At 43.4% G+C, this 24,125-nt stretch overlaps 2 protein-coding genes across 6 annotated transcripts in view; one reads left to right on the top strand and one right to left on the bottom strand.

Annotated features, from left to right (window-relative positions):
* The window catches only part of Nxpe2 (neurexophilin and PC-esterase domain family member 2), a 41,387-nt gene extending 35,612 nt beyond the window's left edge, over positions 1–5,775 (bottom strand). Inside the window, exon 1 of the mRNA XM_057767690.1 lies at positions 5,711–5,775. Within this exon, the coding sequence (XP_057623673.1) occupies positions 5,711–5,724 (14 nt within the window). The 5' untranslated portion in view covers positions 5,725–5,775. The remainder of the gene's footprint in view (positions 1–5,710) is intronic.
* Positions 1–24,125, top strand: part of Nxpe4 (neurexophilin and PC-esterase domain family member 4) — a 292,750-nt gene that overhangs the window by 236,131 nt on the left and 32,494 nt on the right. The gene's annotated exons all lie outside the window — the stretch shown is intronic.

Below are 24,125 nucleotides of genomic sequence, written 5' to 3' on the forward strand. Positions count from 1 at the left end.
CAGTGAGCAGGCTGGGAGCTAATATCCTAATAGGTAGATAATCTTACTGTGACTCCCCTACCCCTAATGAAAGTAGACACTGAGCATCTTTTGATGTCAGTTGTTAATGTTCTAAATAAGATTCCATTATTTCATTTATAAATACATGTGCATACATTAACCCTTCAACTACTCCCTCTTATCCCTCTCCTTCTCAAACTGGTCTCCTTCTCCATGCCCAAATAGTTTCTCCTTCTGTTTTGGGTGGGGTGTATGTGTGCATGTTCTGAAAGACCCCTGGAGTGGGGAGACTCTCACTCAAGTCTCGGGATAACACGACCCCCCCCCCCCCCAGGAACTAACGAGAGATTGTCCTTGCTGCAATCCCCATGAGGTTTATTGACAGGACAGGAACCAGTGCACTGGGGCCGAAACTCATTTCCCACACAGGGGTAGAGGAGTTCGACCCCGAGTAGCTGGGAGAAGGGGTATTTAAGGGAAGAAACCATAACCCAATAACCCAAAGGGGGTAGGGAGGGCATCACTGGAAAATTCCGAAAATACAGTGATAATCACAAAGGGGGTAACTCCCTGTTTCTCAAGATTATGGTCGCTAGTTCCTAGAACAGAGTCAATGAACCGGCTAACCTAGATTTGTGGTTCTTCTCTCCCTGCTAGATTTTTTTTTTTTTTGGCTCTGCTCTTTCTACTAGAGGGGTCTGAATTTACCCGGGTCCTTCAGTTCCACATATGAAAGAAAACATGGAATGATGTTCCTTCTCTTTCTTCTCCTTTTATTCCTCCCCCATCTCTAGATCTTTTTCTCTCCCTTCATAGCCCTCCTCCCTTCCATTTTGTTATTCTCATTATTATGTGTATCCTATTACTACACATATCTTCTTCGATGAAATATTTTAAAATATCTCCATTTTTTCAAACTTAGGTCATTTCCTTTTTGAGTGGGAGTATACACATCTTAAAGACTTGGAGAAAATACTGTGTGTATTCTTGGCAGTCAGTAATTTTAAAAAGTAAATTTTAACTGGTTTTTGTTATTGAAAGAGCCTCAAGTATCCCAGTCTGGCCTTGAACTTCTGATATTCCTGCTTCCATCTCCCAAGCACTGAGATGCACCATCCCTCCCATGTTATTATTCAGTGCTGGGACTTGAACCCAGCACTTCATATATGCTAGGCAAGCTTTTTACCAACTGAGTTACATTTCCAACCCCAAAGCTTTTACTGCTGTTAAGGTTCAAGTTATCAACTTTTTTAGTACTAATAGTATCATATCAAAGAAATTATTACATAATCCAATATCACAAAGATTTTCTTCCAGGCTTGCTACTAGATTTTTTTTTATTTTGCATTTAAGTTTATGATACATTTTGAGTGAATTTTTCTGTATGGATAAGCATGGGTCAAGATTAATTTCTTTTACATGTGAATGCCCAATTTTCCAGCATATTTTCTTGAAAAGACAAATTTTCTCCATTTATTTCTACTGTTATCAAGAAGCTGTTGACCATACACACGTGCACGAGTCTCTATTCATTTTATTGATTTGTGTCTGTCTCTCCACTGATACCATATTGTCCTAGTTCCTGTGGGGGCCAGCCATGATAAGCTAAGTATGGGCAGGTCACCCAAAGGAAATTCTTTATTTCCAACCATTATCAACTGCCAGAGTAGAATGCGGCCCTCGATAAATTTAATAAGAGACCTGAGTCTCAGTAGCTTACTCTGAAGCAGTACCTGGTAGCAGGAAAGCTGAGATAACCCAACCCCCACCCAAGAGCTGACCATTCAAAGGAAATGCCTAGCATTCCAACCGCTGTAGATAGGATCACTAGCCAGCACACCTCACCAGGACACCCCTAGACAAATGTCAGCCAATCAGGGGTCCTGAACTTCAGAGACCCCTCACCCCCACCTTTACAAATATAAAAACCCAATTTTAATTGAACTCGGGCTCTCTGGTTATTCCAATACATTGCACATGCAGAGAGACCGAGTTTGCAAACTTGATTAAAATAAAGGCTCTTTGCTTTTACGTACGGGACTCGGTTTCCTTGTTGGCTTCTGAGGGGACTTCGCGGATTTGGGCTTAACAGTTACTCTAGCTAGACTATGGAGAGTCCCAAGATTAACTGCTGTGAGCCTGTAAAGAGGGTCCCAGAAGGGCCTTAGCCAATCCATACTGTCCAAATCCTGCTCGGTTCTAGAACAATATGCATTCAGAATACCATGGCTTGAGTAGAAAAAATGGTATGAATGGTTCAAGATACGTCCTCGTCCCTTCTAGAGTCAAGTTACACTCAATGACCCAACCTGTGCTAAGAAACAAAAGCCAGGGTTAAGGGCTTTGGAAGTCCGTCAGTTGTGATGTTACAGAGGAATATGTGCGTGCCCATGATGAGGCTCAAGTAGCTTTCCAGAGTGGCTCATTGCGGATCCTGGGCTCACTGCCTGTCTGGGAGACAAAGTCGCTTTGTCTGGCTTAGTGCCTATCCTCAGTCTGACACCCTGGAGGCAGAGACCTTTGCAGAGTTACCGGCATTGCTCTTCTGTCTCAAAACTGGCCTTCTACTTTCCCTGCCTTTCTACCTGAATCTCAGAGCCAGACTATTTATTTCTATAACAAAGCACCTTGCTGGGTTTTGAATTGAATTCTACTGAGTCTGTAGGTTAATCCAGGCAGAACATTGTCACGAACATGGAACCTCCCCACTCCTAAACAGATCCTGTTTGTTTCTGCCGCCTGTGACGGCTTTAGCAAGGATTTGCGCGTGCGTGGGTGTGGATGCAGAGCTTGGATGTTTCCTTGGTCTTGGCTTTTGCTGCCAGTCTGAGTCATTCTGCACTTTTCACTTCAGTCTTAAACTGATGATTGGGAGCACAGAAGTAAAACATTATACCAACTTGAGTCTTGTTGACAGTAAATAGTTCTGGTAGTTAGGTTTCATTTTGTTTGGTTGTCTTCTTTGTTTTTAATGAATTCTCAGGTTTTTATGTAAACAGTGATGTTGTCTGTGAAAGGAAACAGTTGTCTCTCTTTTCCCCTCAGTTTGTCTTTTATTTCATTTCATTTTTTAAATCTTTTATTTGTACCTTATACATTACATCCCAACTGCAGTTTCCCCTCCCTCCACTCCTCCTAATCACCCCCATCAACCCTCCCCTCTTCCCCCAGATCCACCCCCTCCTCCATTTCCCTTCAAAAATGGGCAGGCCTCCCAGGGATATCAACCAAACATGACATAGCAAGTTATAATAAGACTAAACACTTCCCCTCATATTAAGGCTGGACAAGGCAACCCAGTAAGAAGAAAACGGTTCCAAAAGCAGGCAAAAGAGTCAGAGATAGCCCCCATTCTAACTGTTAAGAGCCCCATAAGAAGACCAAGTTACACAACCACATCATATATGCAAGGGACCTAGCTCAGACTCATATAGGCTCCCTGATTGTCAGTTCAGTCTCTGTGAGCCCCCATGAGCTCTGGTTAGTTGATTATGTGAATTTTCTTGAGGTGCCTTTGACCTCCCCAGCTCCTACAATCCTTCCTCGCTCTCTTCTGCTGGATTCCCTGAGCTCCACCTAATGTTTATCTGTGGGTCTCTGCATCTGCTCCTTATTTCATTTCTTAACAAGACTCTGAATAAGATATTGGCTAAAAGAAGCCAAATCAACACTGCTGACTTTGTCCTAGTCTTAGTGGAACAGGTTGTCTTCCACCCAGGTCCATGTGGCATTTAAAACGAGCTTCCTTAATTCACTTATAAAGCTATGAACATTCTTTTCCATTCCTAGTATATCTCAAGCTTTTAACACGAGAAATATTAAATTGTGTCAAAGAATATTTTATACCTACTGAGCTTGTTATATGGGGTATGGAGATTTCACCAACTCGTTTTCTAATGCTGAACGAGACTTGATTCTAGGACGAGTCACACTCCAGTTACTTTTTGTGTTGCTGTGACAGCATACCTGATAGAAACCATGCATGGGAGGAAGGTTTCCAAGGCCTCATAGTCAAGAAGGAGTATAGTCCATCATGGTGGGGAGGGCATGACAGCAGGAGTGGGAGGCAACTGGCCACATTGCATTCACTGTCAGGAAACAATTAGTACCAAAGGCTGATGCCCAACCTGCTTCTTCCTCCTTTTGATTTAGTCCAGGACCCCAACCCATGACCGCTGTACCGCTTGCATTCTGAGCAAGTCTTTCCATTTCAGCTAAATCTTTCTGGAAACCTTCCTGTGTTTCCACGGTGGATTCTAAATACAATCATGATTATCTAACTGTCCCATACATTTCTGAATTCCATTCATTAATCTTCTCTTGAGATTGTATTAATTACTTTTCCATTAATGTGACCAAATTCATGGTAAGAGCAACTTAAATAAAGGGAATAAGATTTATTTTAACTCACGGTTTTATTGGGTCTCATCCACAGCCGCTTTGCTTTATACAGCTGGGCTTATGGCAAGGGAGAATATCAAAGAAGCAGCGTGTGTGCAGATGAGACGGTTACTTATCTCACAACAGACAAGAACAGAAGACAGAGGGAAATACAAGAAGAGGCCAGACCATGATACCCATGATAATCATCAGTGATCTTCCCCACTCCGATTGGCTCCAGTGCCTATCTCTTACCACCCCTGAGCAATTTATTATATTATGAATTTTATTAATCCATTACAGGATTAATCCATTGACAAGGTCAGAGTCCTCAGAACTCAGTAAGTTTACCTCCTGTCTTATTTCTCTAAGTCAGGAAGAGAAGAAACTCATCCTCTCCCAACACTCTCCTGGATTCTGAAAATCATTGCCAACAACAGAGAACTCAAGCATACAAAGTTCTCCCAAACCCTCCCATCTAATGACCTGAGTAGTCTTCTCTGGTAGAGTTCCATCAGCTTCAGAATCCTCAACAGTGTCCGGGAGCAGTCATGAATCAAAAGTTTGGCATCTGCTGAGTACCATCAATGGTGTCTCCTCACCTCTCCAATCATCCATCCCTCCTCTCCAGTCAGCAAACACCAAATCAGTAATGCAAATATACCCGAGGTGTGGTCACATGAGCTTGTTATAAAGTTTAATTGCCATAATGGGTGGCCCTTGCCGCAGGTCCCCCACTAGACATTACTTTCTTGTCAATAACCCAGAACATCTGTTGTCCACCCTCCCTGTTGAAGCTTCTACCCAGGAGGTCTCCAGAGCTGCTCTGCAGTAAGTACTTGCTTTCCCTTCTAAACCCAGGTTTCCTTTGCTGACCTTCTTCTGTATCAGTCTATATAAAAGCCTCTTATCTCTCCAGGGTCATGTCCAAATGAAATTCAGGACAAAAGGCTAATTGTGGTGCCTATTAGCATGCTGGCCTCCAAGCGCACTCAGCAGCGCCTTCTCAGCTGTCTCCCCTGCTGTCTCCCCTGCTGTCTCCCCTAAACTTTCCAGCTTCTTATTCCTACAAACACATCCCTGGCAGTTTTGCATGCACTCTCTTGCCAACCTTCATCACCGCCCCCCCTGCCCCGCCCCTCGCCCCTGGTCCTCTCTTTTGTCTTCCCCTCTTTCTCTGCCTCCCTCACTCTCCTCCATTTTTTCTCATCTATCTCATGCCCAAATTTGGCCTCCTAATTTCTTTCCCTGCTCTGAACTCTTCCAGATGCCCCGGCTGTAGACTCCCTCATCTCTAGAATTTTAAAAGCTTCCCCTCGACCGACCATACCTTAGAGCAGCCATGTCTTCACTTTGAACATCTAGCAGACCTCCAGTATATCACCTCGGTCATGTTTTGCATCTGACTCCTTCTGGACATTTGCAAGTGGAAAGATCTTTCTGAGTAAAGTTGTTATCACATCTCCCCACAAACCCAGCATTAGTAAGTTTCCATCTGGCTCGACTCAAGTCAGTTTCCTGCCTCTTCCCCCAGCCTGGTTTCCTGTATGTCTTTAAGGCAATTACAAATCTTTTTCTTCCACACTTCCCCAACCACAATGATTTGAGAGTCTTAGTGTTTGCTGCCAGCTCCCCCCACCACCCCACCTCACCCTATTGCCCCTTGAACTAGCATAAATGCTCCCTGTTAGGCCAAAGGGTCCAGGGAGGACCTGGTGTTTTTCTCCTCAAGTTAGCCCCTTCGCTGCTCCCCAAGGTCTGCGCCACAGCAAGAAGCTTTCTCCACTCCCTTGCTCAACTACAGGCCCTCCTGAGTGAAGGAGGCACAGAAGAGGCTGTAAGTAGGTACAGCACCTTTATCACAAAGTCTCACAAATTCCCACACCCGCAATGAGCCCCACCTAACCTTTAATGGTTCCTTTTAAAGCGTTAGTTCCAAGGAGAGGGCTACGGATAGGAATGCGTGACCTGGAAGATGTCAAGTGAGCTTTCCGGGCATGACAAGATGCTCCATGGAGGGCTATGTTGAGAATCCTGAGGCTGTTTATGCATAGAATAGAAAAGCGTTACCTGATCTGCATGCGTGGTGAGTGCAGATGAGAAAATGTAGGCTGATTACATGTGTTACAAACATAGCGCATGTGTGGCGAGTACAGAAAGAAAACCTAGCCTGATTATTCTTATCCACTCACACGGTGATTTCATTTTCTTCCCGTCCTCCTCAGCCCTGAGTCAGTTTCGTGTTCCAGCTGTCCTTGCTTCTCAGCGTTTCAAGTTTCAGAGTCAGCCTATGACACTGGTTTCCGGGAGGTCAAGCAAAACTGCCAGTCTATAGGCTATCCAGATGTTTTACATTACTACAGGAATGGCGATGCCTAGGGCAGCTAGCCCTAGCCCTTTGGGGTTCATTTCAAATGAAACGAAATGTGTCAGAAGACAGGATCCCTGGGTAGATAATACATTTTTTATTCTTCTCTCATAAATTACATCCTGACCTTGATTCCCCTCCCTCCACTCTTCCTAATCCCTTCTCCCATCTTCCCCTCCCCCATGATCCACTCCTCTTTTGTTTCCCTTAAAAAAAAAAAAGCAAGCAGGCCCCCCAGGGATATTGACCTAACCCAGCATAACAATATATGAGAAGACTAGGCACAAAGTCTTATACTCTCATATCAAGGCTGAATGAGGAAAAGGGTCCCAAGTGTAAGCAAAAGAGTCAGAAACAGCCCCTGTTCCTACTGTTAGGGGTTATACAAGAATACCAAGCTACACAACCATAACATATATTCAGAGGACTTAGCTCATACCCATACAAACTCCATGATTGCTGCTTCTGTTTCTGCGAGGCCCTATGAGCCCTGGTTAGTTGATTCTGTGGGTTTTCTTGTGGTGTCCTTGGCCCCTCTAGCTCCTGAAATCCTTCCCCCACTCCTCTTCTGTGGGAATCCCCTGGCTTCACCTAGTGTTGACTGTGGATCTCTGTATCCGCTCCCATCAATTGTCAGATGATAACTCTCTGATGACAATTGGACTGGGCACTGACCTAAGGGTATAGCAGAATATCATTAGGAATTATTTCATTGATTTTTTTTCCAGTTGTGGTGTTTGGTTCTATTCTGGGTCCCTAGGCTGTCCAACCTCTGATTCCTGGTCACCCAAACAATATCAGGCATGGGCTATCTCTTGTGGTTTGGGCCTCAAGTTGGACCAGTTATTGGTTGGTGACTCCAAGTTCTGCACCACAATTACCCTAACACATCTTGCAGGCAGGACAGATAGTAGGTCAAACGTTTTTGTTGATTGGTTGATATTCCAGTCCCTCAGTTGGAAACTTTGCCTGGTTGCAGAAGATAACCAGCTCTGTATCCTCTGTTATTAGAAGACTTTGCTAAGGTCACCCTCATAGATTCCTGGGAGCTTACACTATACTAGGTTTCTCCATCATCCCTGAAGTGCTCCCCAAGTCCATTAGTCTCTCCCAAATCCTCCCTACCTCCATCCTCTACCCCTGCCTGTCAGGAGCCATGTACCCCCTAAAATTATTATAGGGATCACCGCCCTGAGGAGTTTTGCAGAGGGCTCCACTTCCCAATTGTATTGAGAATTGTTTTATTGACAAAGCCTATCCCACACCCAAATTGTCTGTTAATAGAGAGCTATCTGTTAGCGGAACCTGCCTCACACTCTATCTAGAGAACTAGGTGTGTCAACTTGTGAACTCCTGGCAGAGGAATCGTGACCTGACCGATCATAACCTCTTGGCCTACGTGACCGGTATGGACCACATGGCAAGATCCCGTGCCCCAGCCCCCCAAGCTCCTCATCCAGGGGCTATATAAGCTGTAACAATGACTCTAATAAATAGAGGCTTCGACAAATCTGCCTAGCCTCCTTCCTCTCACCAGCCCATGTCTTTCAGGTGGTACCTCTCCGTGACCCTGGAATAACTGACTGCCAGGCGGGTTATAGACCCTAGACAGAGTGACCCGCCAAGGCGGTCTACATCCCCCCCCCCACACACACACACACTTGATCCCTCTGGCTCCTATCCCCACCCATCCCCAGGAATTTCAAATGGCTGAGAAACACTTAAAAGAAATGTTCAGCATCCTTAGCCATCAGGGTGATGCAAATCAAAATGACAGAGATTCCATCTTACTCCCATCAGAAGGGCTAAGATCAAAAACACAGGTGACAGCTCATGCTGGTGAGGATGTGGAGCAAGGGGAAACACTCCTCCACTGCTGATGGGAGTGCTAACTTGTACAGACACTTTGGAAATCAATAAGGCAGTTCCTCAGAAAATTGGGAATTGATCTACCTCAAGACCCAACTATATCACTCCTGGGCATATTCCCAAAGGGTGTTTCATCCTACCACAAGGACACTTGCTCAACTATTTTCATAGAAGCTTTATTCATAATAGCCAGAAACTGGAAACAACCTAGATGTCCCTCAACCAAAGAATGAATAAAGAAAATGTGGTTCATCTACACAGTGGAATATTACTCAGCCATTAAAAACAGTGACATCATAAAATTTGCAGGAAAATGGATGGAATTTAAAAAAATCATCCTAAGTTAACCCAGACTCAAAGAGACAAACATGATATGTACTCACTCATAAGTAGATATTAGCTGTAAAGAATAACCATGCTACAATCCACAGGCTAAGTAACAAGGAGGGCTCAGGGGAAGCTGCGTGGATCTCCCTGAGAAAGAAAATAGAATATATTTTGCAGAAAATAAAACTTTATTTATTTATTTATTTTCCATTCAAAAATTTACACTTCCTCCCCGCCTCCCATTCCCCTCTAGCTCCCCCACTCACCCTCCTCCCTCTCCCTCCCTCCTTAAAAGAGGGCAGGGAACCCTGCCCTGTGGGAAATCCAAGGCCCTCTTCCCCTACATCCAGGCCTAGGAAGCTTTGCATCCAAATAGACTAGGGTCCCAAAAAGCCAGTACATGCAGTAGAAACAAGTCTCAGTGCCTTTATCAATGGCTTCTCAGTCAGCCCCCATTGTCAGCCACGTTCAGAGAGTCCGGTTTGATCACATACTTGTTCAGTCCCAGTCCAGCTGGATTTGGTGAGCTCCCATTAAAACAGGCACACTGTCTCAGTGGGTGAACCAACCCCTTCGCGGTCCTGACTTCCTTGCTCATCTTCTCCCTCCTTCTGCTCTTCAACTGGACCTTGGGAGCTCAGTCCATTGCTCTGATGAGAGTCTCTGTCTCTATCTCCATCTGTTGCTGGACAAAGATTTTCTACAGTGATATTCAAGGTAATCATCAGTGTGATAGTGGGGCAAGACAGTTCAGGCACCCTCTCCTCTGCTGCCCAAGGACCTAGCTGGGGACATCCCCGTGGACACTTGGGATCCCCTCTAGAGTCAAGTCTCTTGCCAACCCTAAAATGGCTCCGTTAATGTAGATATCTTCTTCCCTGCTCCTATATCTGTCCTTCCTCCATCTCCACCCTCCCACTCCCCCAAGCTCTCTCCAGTCTTTCCTTTCTCCATTCTCTCTCCTCCTCTCCCCTTCCCCCATCCTCACCCCCATCCCTACCCTCACCCTCATGCTCCCAACTTTTGCCCAACGATCTTGTTTGCTTCCAATTTCCAGGAGGATCTATATATGTTTTTCTTTGGGTTCACCTTGCTATTTGGCTTCTCTAGGCTTGCGAACTATAGGCTTAATGTTTTTTGTTTATGGCTAGAGTCCACTAATGAGTGAGTACATACCATATTCATCTTTTTTTGGTCCGGGTTATCTCACTCAGGATAGTGTTTTCTATTTCCATCCATTTGCATGCAAAATTCAAGATGTCGTTATTTTTTATTGCTGCGTATACTCTAATGTGTATATATTCCACACTTTCTTTATCCATTCTTCACCCCAGTATCACAGACAAGAGCAACATTGAATAAATGGGACCTCCTGAAACTGAGAAACTTCTGTAAAGCAAAGGACAAGGTCATTAAGACAAAAAGGCATCCTACTGAATGGGAGAAGATCTTCACCAACCCCGCATCAGACAAAGGTCTGATCTCCAAAATATATAAAGAACTCAAGACACTGGACATGAAAATTCTAATTAACCCAATTAAAAAAATGGGGTACTGAACTGAAAAGAGAATTCTCATCAGACGAAGTTCAAATGGCCAAAAGACACTTAAGGTCATGTTCAACCTCCTTAGCGATCAGGGAAATGCAAATCAAAACAACTTTGAGATACCATCTTACACCTATCAGAATGGCTAAGATCAAAAACACCAATGATAGCCTATGCTGGAGAGAATGTGGAGTAAGAGGAACACTCATCCATTGCTGGTGGGAATGCAAACTTGTGCAACCACTTTGGAAATCAGTTTGGCGGTTTCTCAGGAAATTGGGAATCAATCTACCTCAGGAACCAGCAATACCACTCTTGGGAATATACCCAAAAGATGCCCAATCATACTACAAAAGCATTTGTTCAACTATGTTCATAGCAGCATTATTTGTAATAGCCAGAACCTGGAAACAACCTAGATGCCCCTCAATGGAAGAAAATAAAACTTTAAAGGAAGTACATGTTGGGGCTGGAGAGATGGCTTGGGGGTGGAGAGCATTTGCTGTTTTTGAAAGAGGACCCTGGTTTAGTTTCTAATAGCCACATGACAGCTTACAACTGTCTGTAACTCCAGTTCCAGGGGAACCAAAACTCTCTTCTGGCCTCTGTGGGTACCAGATACACACGGTACACATGTAGGCATGTAGGCAAACACTCATACACTTCAAAGCCATTAAAAGAAGGAAAGCATGCGTTTTTTAAAGGTAACCCACTCTATAGAATAGTCTACAGCTAAGACTATGGTGGTCTGCTCTACTTCTGCCTGAGAACAAGATTTAAGTGAGAAAAAAATTATTTCAGCTGTAAATTTGGGGTCAGGGCTTTACTTGTAAATGAGAACTTTCTATTTATCACAGTTAGTAGAAAGATATAGTGGATACTAAACCAGAGGACTTGAATGTTCTGTGGATTTGGTACATGGAGTTCTTTTGTGACCTGTGGACCCCCTCTCCCCACAAACAGTGTTCTTAAATGTATGAAGTAGAATATAAGGGATTACAAAAGGAAGTAATTACATTGAGCTAGAATTTTCAGTGTATTTTACTTACGGTCACAGAAACACCTGCCTTGGCTGTTTAAAATGTTGCATAGTAATATCTAGAACTGTGTCTAATTACTGTGCTTCCAAAGCAGCTGTGAGAGTAAACGGCTTTTGAGGGGTGGAGGGGGAACTCAAGACAAGGCCTCACTCTGAAGCCTGTGCCAGTCTTGAATTCATGGAACCACCCCCCTCCACACACACCCTTCCCACTCAGCTCAGCTTTCTGAGGTTACAGGCATGCCCACCACACCCAGCTGTAATCGCATTTGTGAAACCCACAACGGTTGCAACATGATGCAGAGTACTGTGGTTTCTTTTGGGGGGAGGGGAGTCTGTGTATATGGTCGTGAAGTTAAACCAGCATCTGTACCTATAATATGTATGTGTGGGTGGGGGTACACATGTAGACACAGTTAAGCTATCACATGAACACACATGTGTGCAGTTATATCAGCACATATGTATATATATGGGGGTGCTTATATGTGCACAGTTTCATCAACACGTGAGTGTGTATGTGTGAGCGTATGTGTATGTGTGTGTTGTGCCCTTGCGAAGACCAAAGGAGGATGCCAATGCCCTACTCTCCCTCTCTCATTGTCTTATTCCCTTGAGGCAGAGTCTGTCACTAACCTTGGGCTAGGCAGTAAGCCCAGGCAATCCCCCTGTCTCTATCTTCCAAAGTGTTGGGGTTACAGGTAAGTCATGACTAGATTTTGTTATTGTTTTTTTTTAATGTGTATACTGAGGGTTCAAACTTAGGTCTTCATGCTTGCATAGCCAATGCTCTGAGCTGCTGAGCTGCCATCCCAGCCCCCAGTCCTCACATCTCCTTCAGGTAATATACCTCCAGTTGGGAACCCAAGGAGGTCTTTGGGATCCAAGGATTTTGAACAACTTTCCAAACACTATTACCGCCTTCTCTGCGGGGCTTCCCAGACGTCTAGTGAGTGCCTGAGACCAGGGCAAATACCTCCTTCTTGTATACAAGCAGCCCCTGACACCGTGATTCCTCCTAATAATTGTGGATTTTATGATAACGGGAAGCAATTCAGAGGAAACCATGCTTTGAATTTGGAACTATTTTCCAGACCGCACTCAGTAGAATATTTCCTTGGGAGGCAGCGTGCTCACACTCACAGGGGAGACCTGGGCCAGTGAGATGGCTCTGTCGGTAAAAGGACTTGTTGAACAAGCCTGCAGAGCTGACGTGGAGCCACAGAACCTACAGTGGAAGGGAATGGACGACTCTGGAAAGTTGTCATCTGATCACCACACACATGCCATGGCACGCATGCGCCTACAACCTACATACACTTACACACATGCCACGGCACACATATGCTTACAACCTACACTGACACACATGCCATGGCACGCATGCGCCTACACTGACACACACGCCATGGCACGCATGCGCCTACACCCTACACTTACATACATGTCATGGCACACTTGCACCTGATTTTTTTTTTTTTTTTTAACGACTCAACACTTGGAAAGCACAGGCAGATTGATCTCTGTAGGTTAAAGGTCAACCTCCTCTATGTGAGTTCCAGGCCTGTCAGGGCTACACAGTGAGACCCTGTCTCAAACAACCAAACAAAAAACAAAAACAAAACAGAAAACAAGAAAGGGGAGAGGGTATGGAGAGATGACTCGCTAGTTAAACATGTGTTCTGCTCTTATAGAGGACCAGAGTTTGAACCCCAGGCCCACCTCAGGCGTTTTACAACCGCCTGTTACTCCAGATCCAGGGGACTTCCATGTCTCGGTCCTCCAAGGACGCTCATGCATCACATACAAACACACACATACATAAACAAATAAATACTTTTTCAAAAGAAGAAAAGGGAGGGACAGAGCTAATGTTCTGCAATGCACCATGCTGCTAAGCTTGGACACTTGATAAGTTAGTTGTAATCAATACATTTATGTCTCATAATATTTCCAATTTACAGTGGGTTTATTGAGACTTAAACCCACCGTAAGTTAAGGCGCACCTGCGCCTGCTATGTGTTTTCATAGGCGTGTATTTATAACCATATTGAAGTCCATTTTATAATCCAGACACAGTATCATTTGGACACTGCTAACAATATATTGTAATTAAAATGATATAAATGTAATCTCTCTCACTATCTCAATATATCTTACTGTGGTGATGTGGAGGACACAATGCTGCAGCTGACCATAGGTCATGAGGATCCCTGGAACCTGACCCACTGATGGGGATGGGGAGCCGCGCAGTGCATAGTAGACCACGTATTTTAACTAAGGTGTGTCTCCTCAAAACTGGCGACCAGTGTGGGCTGTGTCTTTATCTGTGTAGGAGGCAGGTGCCTCAGGCCAGAAACACTTAGGATAAAGAGCGGAGAGTGACCATGGAGTCAGTGTAAGATCTACTGTCCAGCTTCAAATGCCGCCTCTGCAAGTACATAGCCTGGTGCCACCTTCATGACCCCGGCGCAGCCTGATCTCCGTGGTCTTTGTGCTCTGCACCTGCTTCATCTCCTCCTTCTCCTGCTCACTGGAGCACGTCCTTCAAGACGTTCAGAGATTGTCCCTCTGATTCACAAGTATGTGAGCTACTCTTTGTTTAGGGAAGGTGGAGTCCTGAGCTTTCTAGAAGCAGGTGGAAAGAACAGACAAGAACACGACCAACAACAAAGGGATGGAATTGGAATGCGTACAAACAGCAAATACTATGAATTTTTTATTGTCTAAAATACAAGACTGTTGAGTTTACTGGGAGAATAAAAATGCCATGTGCAGATGGATGGACACTGGCTTCCATGGACAATCCTGCCCCCCTCCCTCTCTTCCCCTCCCTCCCTCCCTCTTTCCTGCCCCCCTCCCTTTCCCCTAACCTGTGGATCAAGATGTAAAGCTCTCAGCCACTCCTCCAGCACATGAGCACCACCAGGCTCCCTGCCTTGATGATAATGGACTAAGCGTCTGAAACTGTAAGCAAGCCCCCAATTAAATGTTTTCTTTTCTAAGAGTTTCCTTGGTCATGGTGCCTCTTTAAAGCCATAGAACAGTGACTAAGACACTAGCCAGGTAGTGGTGGTGCACGCCTTTAATCCCAGCTGCCGGGAATGGAAGAATCAGCCTTCTCTAGGAAAGAGGCCCTGAGAGGTTATCCAGTCCTAAGTGGTCAACACATACAGGTAGGAGCAAGACTAAATGGACTCAGCAGGCTGTGTGTGTGTGTGTGTGTGTGCGTGTGCGTGTGTGTGTGTGCATGTGTGTAAAAACAGTAGTTAAGTAAGAGGTGATGAACAGGAGACAGAAAGGGGGCTACATGGGAGGAGTTGGAGAGGAGAAAGGAAGAGGTGGGAATGATGTAAATGTAGTACTCACATATGAAATCCTCAAAAAAATAAAATCAAATCCATCCTCAGAGCACCTGACAGCCTCTTCTGGCTTCCATGGGGATTGCATGCATGTAGTACACAGATATACACGCAGGCAAAATCACCCATACATGAGACCCTATGTCAATAATGAAAGAAACGATAGATAGTGGCTGGGAGAAAGGAATGAGAACACAGACAACCCCCACCAGTCAAAAAGATGTTTTTAAAAAGCCGAAAAGGAACAGACAGAGTGGAGGCTTTCTTCTGACACCAAATGTCTGTCATTCACCCGAAGTCACTGACACTAAGTGGATCTCCAGGAATTCCTCTGAATGGTGACTCTGGCAATACTCAGCATAGACCCTCCACCTCAGCCTTGTCCCAAGATTGCCAACACTTTTCATGGTAGCTGCAAATGCACAAGACCATCGAATGTGTCTGGCCTTCCTGCTGGACACTGAGAAACCCACACTTCCTCTCTTCGTGTTAGTGTGAACCGAAGTTTCCGGGGATGGCAGAGGGCACAGCCACATGTATGTCTAAAGATTCTACCAGGCTGATTGACTGACTAGAATTTCATGCTTGTGATGAGTTGGAACATGGCCAATCAGAGCCAAAATGATCTTAGACTGGCTTAAGTCCCCTTAAATACTCACTTAATACTTAAAACACACTCACTGCCCACCTGTGTCTGACTTAATGATCTTTTAGTTACCAGGTTAAACTTCCCTTAACTTAGCATATCCCTCACTTTTGTTAACCCAAAACTAAGAATCTCTCATCGGAGAGCATTTGAGAGTGGAAAAGAGGAGTTTTTCTGCTTTGCTGCCGCTCTCCTACTCAGCATTTCTACTGAGGTAGTTGAGAACACTTTGATTTGTGGCTTGCTCTTGTTCTGTAACTATAAAAACCTTTACGAAACCTTTCCCACATTGGAACACAGTATTCAGAACAGCCTGAATCTATGTCCCCGGGGCACCGTCACTCCTAGGTAGCTCAGGCGTGCACAGTCTCCTGCTCCCTTTGAAGTGAGAGCTGTGTTTTGTGTCATGTGACAGTTTCGCTGGCCACCTCACAGCACTCAGGTAAGCACCCTGGCTCCTATTAGAGTTTATCATAAATGACTCAAAGATGGACAACCAAATGCAGTGACATTGGGGGGGGGTGAAGGAAGAGGAGGAGGGTTGCCCACACCTCCTGTGACTCTTCTAGAACTGTAAGGACATGGAGAATTTTAAGGAACTTTTTGCTTGCTTAGGGGCTGGTTAGGGCATTGGGTTCAAATGCAAGACATCTAGGAACGGTTGCAAACAGGATATCTAACTAGAACACTGAGCTCGAAGCACAGACCACAAAGCGTTCCTGGCAGTGGGCCATCTGTTAACACCTATCAGGGAGCAGGAAAATCGACGGCTTTGGGGAGGGCTTTGGGGACGGGGACCTGCTAGACATAACCACGTTGAGGAAGGGGCATGTTAGAGATAAGACATACCTGCTGTTATGTAAGACCAACTCCCTTGACCCAAAATGAACCTAGCTTGAGGGTTTTGCCTATATAATGTCCACCCCAAGTGATGAGGAGGCTCTTTCCTACTGCTCTGGATGTTGAGTAGTAGTTGAGTCCCCAGCCTGGCTGGGTAGCGCTGAACAAACCTTGCTTTTGCATTCTGGACTTGACTGGACCCTAGTGGTCTCTCTGGGGGTCACGACATGGGTACAACAGAATGTAAAGGCGTTAACCAACCTGTTCAGTCCTGTGCTTCACTGTTGCAGAGTTTTTATCATTTTGTCTTCATGACTCTTCCTTCCCCTGGAGTGTGACAGAATGTTCTTGTTTTCTGATCATACCTTTGGTGGTGTTGAGGCCCTATACTAGGCCAGTCTTAAGTATAAACTTAAGTATAACCAAATGGTTCCCTATGAATAACAAGCGCCCCTCATGTCTTACCCTTAGGAGCACTGAGTTGGGAATCAAGGACAAAAACCAGTTGTGCTTTGTACGGGGGCATGGGGGGAGTAGTTGGCAAATCTGAAATTAGATTCTCTGAGAAAAAAATTGAAATGAAACTCTCTTAAGAACTGATTGAAGAAGAGAAAGGTGTGGGAATGGAGGAAGGCCCAGGCAGAGGCTGCATGGGACAGAGGGGAAGAGGAATATTATAGACACATTAACCAGCAAATTTTAAACAAGTAGAACAGACAACTATCTAAAAAATAATAGACAAGGCCAAAATTGGCTTATAGGGAGAAACAAACAGCCTCACATACAGCGACAGATATTAAAGAAATAGGAGTGGTTAAAAGAAAAAACTATCTGAAAGAAAGAAAGAAAAAAGAAAAGAAGGCATAAAGCCCTTGCTTTTCCTTAACTAAGTGCGAACTTTAGATAATTTTGTCAGCAGTCAGAGGTCAGAAACATAGCTCCACACTGCCACACACTGGGGAGTGCCCGTAGACATTTAGGGATCTTGACCCAGGCCAAACTGGAACCCAAAACTTCAACACTGAAAAGAACCTCAAGGCTAAAAAACAAAGTGAAGCAGGGCTGGGCATGTTACTGAAGAGATTTTAATACAGGCTTCAGGATTGAGAAAAAGAGAAAGACCCATCCAAGTGACAGTACATGCTTCCCAAGGGAGCTCAGGGGAAAATAAAGCACACCCAAGTGTGGTCGCAGGCTCCTTTAGTGTGAGTAAACACTTCATCCTCTCAGTATTAGCTGTATATACCATTTTGGTGACTCTCCAGTTGCATCTCAAGAACTTGCTAAGAAACCTGCCCTCCACCACTGGCTCTATGAGAGATACGGAGGCAGTTCTGGGGATGCGTTGGGTCGGATTACAGTTTGACACTAGTCTGGCCCAAGTCATTTCCCTGAAGACAGGAGTTCTGGGGAGATTCCTAGAAAATTATGGTTTTGCGGCTGGGAAAGGCCCTGAGCAGTGGTTGGTAGATCTGGAATTCACACTTCCTCTGCTCAAGAGAGACTTCTTGAACTGGGGCCATGGAGGAGGACATAAAGAGATGGTGATGATTAGTTAGATTAAAATGTTTAGCTTTAGAGAAATAAATGATGACATAAGACACTAGTGGGAGCCCTTTTGTGGTGTTGGGGGTTTCTGTTCTGCCTGGTCCCTGCAGTCATTAAGTCCCAAAGAAATCACACAGAAGTCTATATTAGTTATAAACTGATTGGCCCAGTATCTCAGGCTTCTTATTAACTCATACAATTTACATTAACCCATTATTCTTATCTGTGTTAGCCACTTGGGTCGGTACCTTATTCAGCGGGGCAGTCACATCTTGCTTCTTCTGTGGCTGGGACAGAACTGCAGACCAGGACTTCCTTCTTCCCAGAATTCTCCTGTTCTCATTGACCCACCTCTATTTCCTGTCTGGTTGGCCCACTTATACTTCCTGCCTGGCTACTGGCCAGTCAGCGTTTATTTATAATATAATTGACAGAATATAGACCATTGTCCCACAGCACTTTCCCCTCTTTTTTTTTTTAACAAGAACTCTGACTATAATATCCTTTGTTTAGCTTTTCTCCTGACCATTATCCATAACAATTTATAACCAACATTCTAAACAAAGGAAAATATATATAGTCCATTTTTTGGGAATGTGGGCAAAGTTTTCCAGGCTACTTCCTGGAGAGACATTCTATCAATCAATCTGTCTTACCCCTTTGACAGAGTCTGAATAATACATACACTCAACAGTGCAAATTCTCTCAAATAATGTTTCAGCACCCAGTGTCATTGATTGGGTTTTATGTGCCAAATCGGCTGTTTCCTTCTCCAGAGTGCTAAATCTTCCTTTAAATAAATTATTACCAGTCTGTACCATTTCCAAAAGTATCTCAGTTGACCAAGTTTTGTTAGTTAAATTGATTATATCCTTCTTCAGATTTCCAACCTCTTTCCTGAGAAGTGTGGTTTCAGTCTGAAAAGACTGTACCATTTCTAATAATGCCTCATTCTTACCCCTATTGTCAAACCATATTTTTATGAAAAAAAAATGAATACAAGACTAATCCCCAGAAACAAAAATAGTGATGTAGAAGGAACAGCATATAAGTCTTGTAAAAACTCGCACATGGTGTAAGTAAAGAAGCTATTGAAACCTTGGACGGTTAGATTGTCTGACATATTGTCCTTTTAAATTAGCAATTTATGATCTATAATTAGGATATTAAATTTTACCTGTGGTTTAATAAGCTGGATTAGGTACAATAATCATAACCTACCAGTAGGTGTTGCAGGCCACCTACAAAAGTAACCCAGCAGGGCGTAGCAGTGCACGTGAATTCACCCGTGGTAGGTCTGAAATCTGAGCTTAGAGCAAAATGCTGAAAGATAAATCGTAGACTGTGTGTCTGCGGATGTCTCTAGAGCAGTGGAATAGGCAAGTGCAAACAAATCATCAGAAAGAAAATGGAACAGCTGGCTCAGACCAGGGAAGCTCACGTCTCACCCAAATGTCTGTAGTGCGCCCTGGCAGGAGGCAAACAGTAAGGCATGTGAGAATTTAAAGCCATTCTGAGGTGTGTAAAGAGAAAATATAAAGAACTGTGGCTGATCCATAATAAGAAAGGCCACTGTGAGAGATTCTGTATTGAACTACTGGCTCCACGCACAGGAAGATGCAAGCTCAGGAGAGCTGGCAGCAGGCAGCAGAGCCAGGGGATTCTAAAACCAAACATTGGCGCCAATTGATGTCTGGGGTTTCTGTCCTGCCTGGTCCCCGCAGTCATTAGGTCCCAAAGCAATCACACAGAAGTCTACATTAGTTATAAATTGATTGGCCCAGTATCTCAGGCTTATTAACTCTTACAACTCTATTAGCCAGTAGGTGTCGCGGGCCACCTACAAACTTATATTAGCCCATTATTCTTATCTGTGTCCTGCCTATACTTCCTGCCTGGCTACTGGCCAATCAGCGTTTATTTATAGTATAACTGACAGAATTCAGACCATTGTCCCACAGCACTTTTGAATTGTGTTTCCATCACTGTGATGAGGAAGGACTTGTGTCTGCTCATAGGTTCAGAGATTTGGATCTATCATGGCAGAGTATGACAGAGCAGAACAATTCCCATTATGGTAACCGAGAAGCAGAGAGGGGAAGATCCACCCCACAGGCTCATCCCTTCCCCCTCTGATGACTTCTTTTGAAAAGCTTTGGTTGGGTATTATATGCAGGCTGTCCCTGGAGGGATTTGTCTAGCATTCTTCTCTTCATTAGCCTGGTGTGCTCGGAGAGAGAACACAAAGAAGCAGAGTTTTCATCACATCCTAATGTGAGGCAAATCACTGCTGTTTAATTCTCTGACAACTGTCAGGGGTACCAAGAGCAGGAACTGGACACAGTGCCATACTGAGGAATTTCCAGAGACCTCTACTAGGTGAAGACCACATTCTTGAATCTGCCACAGAAAATAACTCAGTCACTATGAAGCAGACCTGGAGTTATTAAGATAGGACCTTCAGAAGCTGGAGAGATGGCTCAGGGGCAAACACTAACTGATCTTGCAGAGCAACCTAGTTTGATTTCTGGCACCCAGGACGGGTGGTTCACAACCATCCCTAACTCCAACTCCACAGGGATCTGAAGCCTCTACCTTCTTAAGGTGCCAGCACACAGGGCACGTGCCCACACAGAGATACACATAGCACACATAACTACAAACAAAATAACCCTGTAAAAAGATTTTAACACAGACCTAAGCATGATTATTAACAGAAAGATAGGAGCTTAGTGTGCACCTGGGTGTGAGTGTGGACATCTCAAGAGAGGGAGACTGCTTAAATGTCCTAAGAGCACCCATGTATATGATTTTGGTGACTAGTGAGTTTTAAGAGATTTTTGTTCCTTGTTTTTTGCTCAATAAGATCATAGGGTGGCTTGTTGGATTTGATTATAGAAATGCTAAAGAACAAGCTGCATGACATGGCACAGACATTTTCATTGTAAACCAAGTAGGCTTTTCTTTTTTAAAAAAATTCCTAGGAAATTGAAGCTGTACATCTGGGGAAGGAGTAAGGCATCCTTGAAGATTCTTAAGCATGGTTTATAGCTATCTATAAACATTCGTATTTGAAACATTGTTCTACAAAAGGCATATTGTCTCTGTGCAACCTCACAGTAGACTGTGTTCACCGTGTTGCAATCCTTTGGTTTTCATGATTTAAAACATTTTTTCCTCACATAGCATATTCTAATTATGGTTTTCCTTCCCTCTACAACTCCCAGTTCCTCCCTCCCCTCCTCTCTCCTCCCATCCCATCCGGATCCATCACCTTTCTGTCTCTCATTAGAAAACAAATAAGTTTTTTATTGGTTTTTATTGAGTTTTTTATTCATTTTTCTCTGCTCCCCTCCATGCCTCTCTCCTCCCCCCTTCAACCCTCCCCCAAGGTCCCCATGCTCCCAAGTTACTCAGGAGATCTTGTCCTTTTCTACTTTCTACTTCCCATATAGATTAGATCTATGTAAGTCTCTCTTAGTGTCTGCATTGTTGTCTAAGTTCTCTGGGATTGTGATTTGTAGGCTGGGTTTCTTTGCTTTATGTTTAAAAACCACCTGTGACTGAGTACATGTAATAATTGTCTTTCTGGGTCTGAGTTACCTCACTCAAAATAGTGTTTTCTAGCTCCACTCATTTTCCTGCAAAATTCAAGCTGTCGTTATTTTTTTCTGCTGTATATCACTCTATTCTGTTAATGTACCACTTATTCCTTATCCATTCTTCTGCTGAGGGGCATTTAGGTTGTTTCCAGGTTCTGGCTATGACAAACAAAGCTGCTATGAACATAGTTGAGCACATGTCCTTGTGGCACAATTAGGCATCCTTTGGATATATACCCAAAAGTGGTATTATTGGGTCTTGAGGAAAGTTGTTTTCTAATTTTCTGAGAAATCACCACACCGACATCCAAAGGGGTTGTACCAGCTTGCATTCCCACCAGCAATGCAGAAGTGTTCCCTTTTCCCCACAACCTCTCCAGCATAAGTTGTCATCAGTGTTTTTCATCTTGGCCATTCTTACAGGTGTAAGATGGAATCTCAGAGTTGTTTTGATTTGCATTTCTCTGATGACTAAGGATGTTGAACATTTCCATAAGTGTCTTTCAGCCATTTTAGATTCCTCTGTTGAGTTCTCTGTTTAGGTCTGTACTCCATTTTTTTTTGTTGGATTATGTGTTCTTTTGGTGTCCAATTTCTTGAGTTCTTTGTATATTCTGGATATCGGACCTCTGTCTGATGTGGAGTTAGTGAAGATTTTTTTCCCATTCTGTAGGCTGTCATTTTATCTTGTTGACCATGTCCTTTGCTTTACATAAGCTTTTCAGTTTCAGGAGGTCCCATTTATTAATTGTTTCTCTCAGTGTCTGTGCTACCGGGGTTATATTTAGGAAGTGGTCTCCTGTGTCAATGCGTTCAAGTGTACTTCCCACTTTCTCTTCTATAAGGTTCAGTGTGGCTGGCTTTATTTTGAGGTCTTTGATCCATTTGGACTTGAGTTTTGTGCATGGTGATAGATACGGGTCTTTTTTTCATTCTTCTACATATTGATATCCATGTACGCCAGCACCACTTATTAAATATGCTTTCTTTTTTCCATTTGATATTTTTTGCTTCTTTGTCAAAAATTTTATGTTCAAAGGTGTGTTGATTGATATCTGGGTCTTCTATTCAGTTCCATTGGTCCTCCTGTTTGTTCTTATGTTAATACCAGACTGTTTTCAGTACTGTAGCTTTGTAGTAGAGTTTAAAGTCAGGGATTGTGTTGCCTCCTGAAGTTCTTTTATTGTACAGGATTGTTTTGGCTATCCTGGGTTTTTTGCTTTTCCATATGAAGTTGAATACCATTCTTTCGAGTTCTTTGAAGAATTTTGCTGGGATTTTGATGGGCAATGCATTGAGTCTGTAGATTGCTTTTGATAAGATTGCCATTTTTACTATGTTAATTCTACCCAAGAGCATGGGAGATCTTTCTACTTTCTGGTGTCTTCTTCAATTTCTTTCATCAAAGATTTAAAGTTCTTGTCATATAAATCTTTCACTTGTTTGGTTAGAGTTACTTCAAGATATTTTATGCTATTTGCGGCTATTGTGAAGAGTGTTGATTCTCTGATTTCTTCCCCAGCCCTTTTATCATCTGTGTACAGGAGGGCTACTGATTTTTTTTTTTTGAGTTAATCTTGCATTCTGCTACATTGCTGAAAGTGTTTATGAGTTGTATAAGTTCCCTGGTAGAATTTTTGGGATCTCTTATGTAAACTAGCATATTATCAGCAAACAGTGAGAGTTTGACTTCTTCTTTTCCAATTTGTATACCCTTGATCTCTTTTGGTGTCTTATTGCTCTAGTTAGGACCTCAAGAACTATATGGAATAGATAAGGAGAGAGCGGACAACCTTGTCTTGTTTCTGATTTCAATGGGATAGCTGTGAGTTTCCATTTAGTTTGATGTTGACTTTTGGCTTGTTGTATATTGCCTTTATTACGTTTAAGTAATGTTTAGGTATGTTCCTTTTATTCCTGCTCTCTCCAAGACCTTTATTATGAAAGGATGTTGTATTTTGTCAAAAGCTTTTTCACCATCTAATGAGATGATCATGTGGTTTTTATTTTTCAGCTTGTTTATATGGTGGATTACGTTGACAGATTTTCATATGTTGAACCATCCCTGTATCTGTGGGATGAAGCCAACTTTATCATGGTGAATGATGGTTCTGATGTGTTCTTGGATTCGATTTGCCAGTATTTTATTTAGTATTTTTGCATCAATGTTCATGAGTGAGATTGGTCTTTAATTCTCTTTCTTAGTAAATTCTTTCTGTGGTTTGCATATCAGGGTAATTGTAGCCTCATAAAAAGAGTTTGGCAATATTCCTTCTGTTTCTATTGTGTGGAATAATTGAGGAGTATTGGTATTAGTTCTTCTTTGAAAGTCTTGTAGAATTCTGAGCTGAAACCATCTGGTCCTAAGCTTTTTTTGGTTGGGAGATTTTTGATGACTGTTTCTATTTCTTCAGCAGTTATAGGTCTGTTTAATTTGCTTACCTGGTCTTGATTTAATTTTGGTAAGTGATATTTATCCAGAAAGTTGTCCATTTCTTTTGAGTTTTCCAATTTTGTGGAGTGCAGGTTTTCGAAATATGACCTGATGATTCTTTGTATTTCCTCTGTGTCTGTTGTTATGTCCCCCTTTTCATTTC

Source organism: Chionomys nivalis, chromosome 4 (assembly GCF_950005125.1).
Source record: "Chionomys nivalis chromosome 4, mChiNiv1.1, whole genome shotgun sequence".
NCBI lineage: Eukaryota > Metazoa > Chordata > Mammalia > Rodentia > Cricetidae > Chionomys > Chionomys nivalis.